The following is a 10,420-nucleotide window of genomic DNA, read 5'->3' as shown; positions in this document are numbered from 1 at the left end:
AATCACCAGCAAGTACATTAAAGGTTGTTTTTAAGGCCATGGATGGAGACGGTGGGAGGAAACCCAGCTTGAACTGAGTGGCAGCAAGGTTCAAGGTGGACCAGCCAGCTCCGGGCCACTCTGCACAGACCTTTTCATCTGTTCAAAACAGACATCTATGAGGCACATAGTTTCATTGCTCCAGGAGAACCTCCGTGACCTGTGGTGCAGATTTCTTATAATTACATCACTTGGCGTCCTTTGGTACCACTCTTCCTGCCCTCTGATGCAGCAGCTTATTGGTTAGACAGAAGCAAAACTATTAATTCCTCACTCTACAGAAAACAGAAAAAGCCAGAACCAGTAGGTTTTGGAGGAAGAAGAGTCCTGGGAAAAAAGTCAGCTCAGTAATGCCTCAAGTATAAAACGCGCTGTAAGTGGTGATTTAAAGAGGTTGAACAGCATAGAGGCCTCACTGTAAATCCAGTCCCAACCTCACTTTTATCGAGTGGTCTTCAGCCATTAATTTTCCAGAATTTGCATGTGAATTCTGTTAAGGCATCACGGCAGTAAAACCCCGTGGACTGAAAAAGTAAATAATTAGTAAAGGGACAAATTATACAGAGGTGCTTATGTTCAAGCCTCTAAAATTTCATCTCTGCAAATACCTTGTGGGGAGGGAAAATCTAAAATAAAGAATAGGACAAAGGTAGCACACTATCAACTGTTTAATATGCGAGATGGTGCTGAGGAGTCCTATCAGCTCAGCCATCTCAAAATCCTTCTGCTAGGCTTTGTATATGAACAGTTCCTTTTTCTATTTTTTTTTCTCCAAAAACTGTGGCAGTTTTGCACCATCTCTTCCAGTTTGTTTGAAGGGCTGTGATACTAGATTATACCCACCCATTTAACATATAAAAATCCGTCAGAAGAGATGAACCAAACTTTTGGATTGGGAGTGTGAACATTTTCACACTCCATTCAGCATCTTTAGGTATTTTTAATTTCAGTTTTGTTACCAGGTAAGAGTAAAATTCACAGCACTTATTTTCTGAAAGATGAAGTATTGAGCAGTATATTCTGCAAATATTTAATTTCAGTCTACTTCATCAAATATTAAATCTATTTAATATTAATTAAATGTTGGTCTGAATAAACAACAGCTAAAAATTCATCTCTTCCTTCAGACATCTGATAACTTGAACATGTCAGTTTATGCCATCCCAATTGAGATGGTAATTAATAAGGGAGGGATCCTATCTTTATATTCCCCGTAGCTGGAATTGCTGTGGCGGGTTGTTGGCCTCTTCTAGACTTCTAGGCTGAATCTTTTTGTAGCTGGATGTACAGTAGCTTCATCTGGTTTACACCAACTATTTCCACACCCTGCTTCACTGTCCTTCATTTACCATGGACTTCATTTGTATCCCCAAAAGCGTGTGCCCTCACCCCACTCCTGGACGCTGTTACATCCTCAGTGGCAAGAATCCATGAAGCTAAAGTGAAGAGGAAATCTATTTCACCAAGGGGAATTAAAACCCAGGCCCATCATGGATTGATATGGCCAGTGTGAATCATTTCCCAGTGTCTGGCCCACCCTCCTGACACCTCTCGGACCATCACCTAGCAGCATGGCCAGGAAAAGGCATTTCTGGGGATGATGAGCAACAGCTATAATAGGAGCAGATCATTTCCACTGCAAAGGATTTCAGGCAATTAACACTGACTGGGCTATAAAGGCAGCTGCCACCATTGCATCTGCCACAACAACTGTCTTATTTTACTGCAGGAAACACGATTTGGACCAAACCCCATTCATCCCAGTCATACCAGCCAGAACACATTTTCTAATTAGCCCCAGTAGAACCAACAGTGATGAAAGATTGCCCTACATGCAACACTACCTACCTTGCTTTCTTCAGTGCATGCTCAATTTAGCAGAGCACATTTAGCTTTTCTTTTCCTCTCTGCTGCACTGTTTTAAAACCATCTCACCCAAACGCTGCCCAGTGTTGATGAAAGTAATTACACTACAGTTCAAAATGTATCAGATGCATCTTCATTATCCTGAGACAGCAATGCCAAAGGCCCTATAATGGTAAATCTTCCAATGTAAGCAAGTCAGATTATTCTGTTTAAACTGGCCATTGTACTCTTCTGGCCCCACAAAATTTTGAGGCTGGTTTAAAAGACACAAGATGTGTTGAAAATAATAAATGTAGGATTACTTTTAACTAACATCTCTAAAGTTTAAATCTTTGGGTCGTGCTTAGGTCAAACACATAACGAAAAGAAACAGGGGGACTCCACTCTCTTCTCACATTGGCCACTTGCTTGACTTGGATCATGTCACTGCTCTGTATTTTGGGTATCCCCCTGGGGAACAGAAAAACTTAGTAAGGCATTGGGATCCCCTGTAGAAATGTGCCCTGTCTGGGTCAGAGCAGAGCAGAGCCAAGGAATGTAGAGAGCTGTATTTGTGCCACCACAAATCTGCAAAGCACCAGGCACAGCCATACCTAAATTAACAGGAAGCTCATTCTGGCAAACCTTATTCAAGGAGCTATTTCAGGTCAAATATCTGCATCACAAAACAAAGGACAAACTCAGCTTTACACAGAGATGCCTTATCACTCGATTACCCAGAGATCATGATTGCAGGGATAATTGCTATGAGAGAGGAAGCTCTGCCAGGGTGTAAATCAGCATCACAGCAGCCGAGCTGTGCAGGTCTGCCACACTCAGGGTCTAACCCTGCAGGTTTGGGGCTGCAATAGGAATAGTTTGTCCAAATTTTCCTGATGGCAAAATTTATCCTGGTAATGAAAGGCCATAATTCAACATTTAACTCTTAAAAACAGTCCAGTCAATTCAGAAAAGCAGTAGGTTGGATGCAGTGTCCATATTTACCCATGTATTTAGGTTTTTTACTCAAGGAATTTTTCAGCAAAACCTTAAGGTTTCAATCTTCAGATTTGCAGCAACTTTTTTTTTTTTTTTTTTTTTTTTTTTTTCTGTGAGAGCAATTGAAAAACAAATAGGAAAAAGGCCATAAAGTCATGGTCCAGCAAAACACAAATGTTTCAATCAGCAACGGAGCAATCAATTCTTTCATGTAGAGCTGATTTAAAGCAAATGTTTCTCATGTCTGGGAGCGAACCCTACGGCAGATCACACAGCTTGGGAGGACCGCAAGGCTGCTCCTGCCAGTGCAATGCCCTGGGCTGTACCCAAACCGATAGGGGCCAAACGCTCCAAGCATTGCACACAGGGAAGCAGATAAGCTTATCTCACCTCCTGACAAACCCTGCTCAATTCCTGGCTTTTGACTCAAGCACTTTTTTGAAAGCCATCCAGGCCTCCCAGTGCAAAGCATCGCTGAAGGGAAACACATGTTGGTGGAATTTCTCCATTAGTGCAAAAGGCACCACTGGCCCCAGGAAATCCCTGAATGCCTAATGACCCGCGAGCCCCCCGGGAAGTGTCCTTGCTCCTCCCTATTCTCTAGAATCTGCTACAGGGGGCTCTCAGAGCCACAGGGGGAGAGCAGGACCTTAGATCCAAGCCAGCACGGATGGTCTATCCTAACTTGGCCAATATGGGATTGACCATCACACTAATGGACTAAACCAGAGCCAGCTTAAGCAGTTTTAAACCAGTTTAAGCCAGCGAGTTTATACCTTTACTGCTAGACAGCTATGTTCAAGTGAAGGAGATGCCTTCCTGCTCCCTTTTATGGTGTGTCTTATGCCACTGCTGGATTTGGGTTCTGGGACCCATCTCACATCCCTGTAGACCTGGCTGTGAGACGATGTCCTCACACACTGGTGGTCCTCTCTAGGAAATGAGCACTCCTAGAAGACAACTCAAATGGCCAGGAAGGTCCCTCGCATGTTTTCAATGACCAGCTCAAGCATCAGCATCCATTCAACACCTCCCAACATCCCCTGCCTCACGACAGCAGGTCTCCTTCTCTTCTGCTTGCAACAAACCTCCCTTCTGGCATCAGACATGGTCCAACCCAAGGAAGGCATGTTTATGGTGTCCACCACAGCCCTGTTCACCACCCCCTCTGCTCAGCCTTGGGGACATTTGGGAGTGTGCTGCGGCCTCGTTGCAGCATTACTGCAGTGTGACCCCCAGCTGGAATCTCACCTGCACTTTCCAGGGCTCAAACTACAACCCTTTCAGAGGGGTCAGGATCCAGTCCTGGAGCATTACTGAGCACAGTACTAGTGGCTAAAGCAAGGGACAGGTTCCCCGTAAACCTTGTTCTCTCTTCATTTCTACAGCTTAGGATAAGGCACAGCAATCACAGCTACAAATATTTTTACAAGTCACAGAGATGTTACTATAAACCAGCTGCAAAGATCAGTTTGTAGCAGAAACGGTGAGACAGCTCCAAGTGTAGCTGTCTTCCAGGGCACTGGCTGTAATAAAGGAGCAATCTCAGCAGACTTTGAACTCTTCCAGTGTTGAAAGAACAGGGAATGTTAAGAAACAAAATAAAACAAAGAGCCTCACAGGCAGCCGGGCCAGCAACCCAACCCAGAGGGCCATCGCAGCGCAGCAGGTCCATCAACCCTTGGGTGAGGGGGATGCTGGGTGGGATGGGGGTACTTACAGCACAGGACAGCTGATGGACATGGGCTGAAACCCACCAAGGCTCCCCCAGGCATGGGAAACTCATTTTGCGTGAGCAGAGTGATTCAGGTCAAGTCCATCCCTCACTGGAATATCCTGGAGAGGCTCCTCTGTGTGACCAGCTCCTTGTCCCCCAGAGAACAGGGACCCCGCAGAAATAAATGCATGTGTCAGCAGGCCAAGGAGGTCAGGGACAAGCCCTGGGCAGGCAGTCACCAGACTCTGCAACGGTAACCTGGCCGCTCATGCGGCTCCCCCCTGGGGACATTTTTGGACACTTGCCACATCTCATCCAAGCTCTTCCTGCATGTCCCTGAGCTGACACCTCTGGGCTGTCCTTGGGGGTCCCCACACAAGGGGTGGGGTGCAGGGTCACCCCCCCCGGAAAGCTGTGGAGAAACCCCTCCCAGGGCAAAGCCATCAGTGGCTCCTCTGCCCACTGTTCACTGTGCCAGTCCAGAAGGCTCCCACCCTGCTGGGAGGCAGGTCCCCTCCCCGCCCTCACACCATTAACCTTTCAGCCCCAGAATAAAAAGTTATAAAAAACAACCAAAGTTCATTACATCCCCTAATGTGTCATTTGCATGGGAATGAGCTGGAAGCAATAAGGCAGCTTACTCCGGTTCAGGAGGGATTTGGGAGGGGGAAGGGAAAGAGCTGTACATGGAGACCAGGCACTGGCGGTGGGACTCAGCCCCACAGTGAGATGGGCAGGCATGGAGGCGAGCGAGATGGCAGAGCCGGGGGGACCATCCCAGCACAGCCCACAGCAACACAACCTCTGGCTCAGAGGCAGTAGGGCTGGTCCTCACCTACCAAAGGGAAAGTGAGGGTGGGGTGCCCATCTCCAGCAGGAGTGGAGAGTTCAGGACACAGCTGAAACCACAATGACCAACAACTCAGGGAAAATTAAATGAAACCCTGAGTCAAAAGGTGGCAAAGGCAGCAGCATGGTGGAAGTCCAGACACTGGCCCCAAGGATAGACAGGCAGCTCTGCCATGTCAGATGCAGGGAGTCACTGCCCTCGCTTAGAATAGTCTCTGGAGTATTTTATTTGGCTGGACTGAACTGTGAGGGCACGAGCTTTTGGGAGGGAGATGATCCTGGAAGCATAATTTCAGTTTTTTGCACCTTTGACTTTTGATGGAAAATTGGGAGCAGTCAGACATTTCAGCTGTGCAAAGCTTCACTAACTGAAAGCTCACCAAAGCCCCAGTACCCCAGCGCCAGACTCACCAAAATACTGTCTGTGCTACAGGTTCAGCCATGAGAACACCAGAGAGTCAGAGGGCTGGGGTAAGCATAACCGATGGCTGCTGGGTTAACCTCCTGCCCCATGGGGTCTGCTTTGCAAAACCCTCCAAGGCCAACAGGAACAGCAGGACACTGCCCAGATCAAACTCTCCTGGCCTGCAAAGGCCACCATGAGGTGATCAAGAGGTTCTTGTCTGAGCCATCGCTGGGTGCCCTACACCCAGCAGCGATGCTGCTTGCCAGCGTTTGTCCAACTCCCACCTTGCCAAGCACCTCCAACTGCAACCTCGGTGGCCAGTGGCAGAATGGGGCCGTGAGACCAGCAGCTCCAGCACGGGGCCCTGGTCACTTATTTTCCCACCAGACAAGAAGCAGAGCAGGGAAGCAGGGTGACTCCAGGCGCCCCAACACTGAAAAGACCAGGAGCCAGACCTCCCAAATGGTGACATGTTCTCCTGGGCAAAATGAAGTACAAACTAAAGCATTCACAGGATCAGTGCCTCGAGTTGTGTGTGTCCCCCCACCCCAGCCTTTGGAGCTACTTAACACTTGTGGCAAAGAAGGAGCCCAGGTGAAGACAATGGTGAGTGGACCTTGGCATCCCCAGGGAAGCTGGTAGCTACACAGAAGCAGCACTTTGTTCGGTGGGAGAACGATCCCTCATCACGCTCCAGCAGGGAGAGTCTTCACAGCACTAGCGTAAGGGCAAGCAAGCACAGCTGGCTGCCTCTCAAGGGCTGGAAACAAAGCCCCACTCAAATGGACACTCCTACATACATAAAGAAATATTGCCTTCCAGCCTAATCATTTCTAATCCCATCTGCAACCTAATTATTAGAAATCTTCTCAACTCAATAGCTGTAAACGCTGCACCAGCCAGGCATCCCCAGCAATAGTGCCAGGCTGCATTTCCAGGGAGCAAATCACACCCTGAAACCCTAAGCTCTTTTCTTTAAGAAACACATGACTGCTCTTACTGTGGCACAAAAGGGAGTGGGGAGGAACCAAGAAATATCAAGGACTCATTTGTTATTATGCCACCACACCATGAAGCGAGCGATTGTTCCCTACCTGGGGTAACAATGCCTTTCAGAAAACACGAGAGCTTTTCCCAATGTGTTCTTTAAAAAATGTCAAGACCAAAGCTGCTGGAGGATCAGTGAACAGCTGGAAAAAAAAAACCAAAACAAACAGCTAACAGATTATCCAGAGGGTTTTCACACTTGATCTGTAAACACTCTTTTATTTAATAAAAATAATCATCCATTATAGCAACTTCTGCTCGTGGTTGTTATTTTTTTTTTTTACATTAAAGCACAGTTTATTTACTTTCCTCACCTCTTGAGGATTCAGTTCTGAAAATGCAAGTGAATGTAAACATTGCTCTCCAGGTCCCAAGATGCATCCGGGGACCCTTGGAGTTAATTACAAAGTCAAAAGAGAGCAAAATCAACAAAACACTTCCCAAAAGTAAAAAGGTATTTTAAAGTCTCTTCCTGCGTACCATACTACACCAGAGAAGGCAAATTCATCTTACAAATGAGACTTACACAAACTTTGCTTTCTCCAAACAATTTCTATGACTTGTCAGTATTTGATAAAGCTGTTTTCATAACATTAAAAGGCTTGCAGAATCATTTACTGTGATGGATCAAAAGTTTTTCCTTTTAATGTTCTCCAGAAATTTCTTCATGGCACAAGGATGTTAGATTTGTTCTGTCCATTTTTATTGTTTTTTTTTTTTTTTAGCAGAAAGACATTTCAGGAAAGAAGTGTAAAAGGGGTATTAACTCTCTCCTGCTTCAATCTCACAATATTTACACATTTCTTAAAAAAAAAACAAAAACAAAAACAAAACAAAAAAACCACTTAATTACATATAAAATACTGGAGAAACTGTCAGTTTCCCATTTCAGAGTTTTGCCCTGTATAAGACTGAAAGAGGGATGCCTTTGTATTTCCTAGGACAGATGAGACTGGCTGATTAAAAACTGAAGTCTTCTCCCTTTATCCAGAAAGACAGACAGCCCCTGTGCACAAACCCCCTTCTCTTCTGCAGGAAAGCCCGCAGGAGTTAAACCATCACAAATCAATACAAATGAGATAACATGATATACAGAGCCCTGCTATTTGCTTTGAAATGTTACCTATTTACAGTTGGAGGCAGGGGAAGCAAGTTAGCATCGAACACATTTCGGTGCTGCAGTGTGGTACAATATCAACTGAGATTAACTCGTGGGGAGCTTGGCCGGGTCCCAAGCCTCACGTTGCATGGGAAATCGCTCCATTGCCCGGGATGTTCCTGCCTGCACAGCAAAGCCACCGCTCCACCAGGGTCTGCTTTAATAAGTAACGAGAGGGCAGTTATCATCTCAGATGTATTATATCACAGGCAACACGGAAATTAAATAGAATCAGGTACGATATACAAAGGAACAACAAAAAAAAGCCAGTCTGGTGAGGTCTGTGATCCTAAGCTTTATGACTCAAAAAAAAACAAAAAAAAAAAAAAAAATGACAGGACATTGGAAATTTTGGTAATATTATCAAACTGTCAGGGGGGAATGGCTCTTGTTGTTCATCAGTTTTGAGTGAGGGAGCTTTCAGGGCACGAGAGGAAAGGGACTTTTAAGGTGTCAAAGATAATTAAAGCATTCACAGTTTCAAAGCTGCTTGCCTTACAAAAATTAAGACATTCAGATTCAGGAATACAATACTGTATTTTACAAGGGGGTTAAAATTAATTACATATACAACGGGAAAAAAAAAAAAAAAGATACAACAAAATAAAGAAGCCAACACCTCTGTGGTGGCATACTCCCTCTTTGTTGTTCATCTCATGGAGCTGCACGTTGCTTGTCTTTAAAGAGTCAAACTGAGCAGTCATGAAAATATCCACTGAGAGATCCTGGCAAAAGGAAAAAAAAACTAACAAAATAAGCTAAGCAAGTCAAAGTCCATCCTCCCCTGGAAAGCCAAATGCCACGGCTCACTTCCACTTGCCTGCTGCTGCTCACTGCTGCTGCCTGGCATTTCCATAGGCTCATCTTGGGTTTTAAAGGCTTCCTGCTCACGAGCTGAAGGAAACCATCCCATGCAAGCACAGCCCAAGAGAGCCATGCCTTACTCTCCTACAAAGTCTTGAATTAGTTCTGCCCATACCAAAGGGTCCCTCAAACAATCCTTTTCCTCTCTATCCTGCAGAGGATCCTTTTGAAGGCCCGTCTGAAGTCGTGGTTGAAAATGGTATAGATGACGGGGTTCAAGGAGCTATTGCAGTAACCGAACCAGAAGAAGAACTTGAAGAGGGTGTCAGGCACAGAGCAGCTCTTGCAGACGGCCATCAGCGTGTAGGTGAAGAAAAACGGGAACCAGCAGATGACGAAGACCCCGATCACCACCGCCAGCACAAAGGTGAAGCGCTTCTCCCGGTTCTGCCTGCCCCTCCATCGCGACCCTTTGGTGTTCCTCTCCTCCTCTGCCTTCCTGGGCAAACTGTCCCCAGGCTTAATCTGGCTCAGCTTAGTCTTGGTCTTTGCCCTCGATGGTCTCTCTGACTTCTTACACTGGTTGTTTTCCTGGTGCTCCGAGGAAGAAGTCTCCTCCATGTCTATGCCGTTGACCTCTCCCTCCTGCCCTCCGCCACCTCCTGCTGCCTTCTCCCCGTTGAGCTGGGCTGTGGTTGGCAGGTCCTCCTTGTCAGCCAAGCCATTCTGCCTCTTCTCGGGGCGCTCTGCCCGCTTATTCAGTGGTACCCTGGTTCGCCTCTTGGCTATCTGGTAGATGCGCATGTAGACCAGGATCATGATGAGGCAGGGGGCAAAGAAGGAGCCGATGCTAGAAGAGATGATGTACCACTTCTCATCGTTGATCTTGCACCCTGCCACCCCCTGGTCAGCCTGCTGCCCGCTCTTCTTCTCGATGGAGATGAGTGGCGGGAATGAGATGACTGCCGAGATGACCCAGACGATGAAGATGATGCACTTGATGCGGCGCGGGGTACGCTTGAGGTTGTACTCGATGGCTTGTGTGATGGACCAGTAGCGGTCCAGGCTGATGGCACACAAGTGCACGATGGAGGAGGTGCAGAACAGCACATCCAAGGCCAGGTAGATCTCGCACCAGACTTTGCCGAAGTACCAGTACCCCATCACCTCATTTGCCAGGGAGAAGGGGATGACCAGAGTGGCCACCAGGATGTCGGCCGAGGCTAAGGACACCAGGAAGAGGTTCTGGGGGGCCTTGAGCGCCCGGCTGGTGAAGACAGCGATGATGACCAGGACGTTGCCGAAGACGGTGAAGAGCATGAGCAAGCCCGCCAGGCTGATGAGGGTGACGGTGGTGTGCAGGGGGTACAGCGTGCCCCAGCCCGGCCCGGCCCCGCTGTCGTTGAAGGTCCCGTTGGTGCCGGGCGGCGGGTAGCCCTCCTCCTCCTCCAGCTGCCGCTGGTACTCCATGGAGGAGAAGAAGTGGCCCCTCTCCGTGAACGGGCGCTCCAGGTTAAACATCAACCCCGGCTGCGTGGACACCCCCGCCCTTCGC

The 10,420-nt window shown here is 47.3% G+C and overlaps 1 protein-coding gene across 1 annotated transcript; it reads right to left on the bottom strand.

Annotated features, from left to right (window-relative positions):
- Positions 1-7,169: 7,169 nt before the first annotated feature.
- Positions 7,170-10,414, bottom strand: ADRA2A (adrenoceptor alpha 2A). The gene has a single exon (XM_026851662.1). The coding sequence runs from the start codon at positions 10,384-10,386 to the stop codon at positions 9,052-9,054; it is 1,335 nt and encodes a 444-aa protein (XP_026707463.1). The 5' UTR covers positions 10,387-10,414; the 3' UTR covers positions 7,170-9,051.
- Between the last annotated feature and the right edge of the window lie 6 nt (positions 10,415-10,420).

Source organism: Athene cunicularia, assembly GCF_003259725.1.
Source record: "Athene cunicularia isolate RWA chromosome 6 unlocalized genomic scaffold, athCun1 chr6_part1, whole genome shotgun sequence".
NCBI classification, from domain to species: Eukaryota; Metazoa; Chordata; class Aves; order Strigiformes; family Strigidae; genus Athene; species Athene cunicularia.
The sequence above is the reverse complement of the archived record's forward strand: the minus strand, read 5'-3'. Positions and strand labels throughout refer to the sequence as shown.

Bases quoted from the DNA above. Each gene is read 5' to 3' on its own strand.
- ADRA2A (XM_026851662.1), bottom strand. From the start codon at position 10,386: ATGTTTAACCTGGAGCGCCCGTTCACGGAGAGGGGCCACTTCTTCTCC.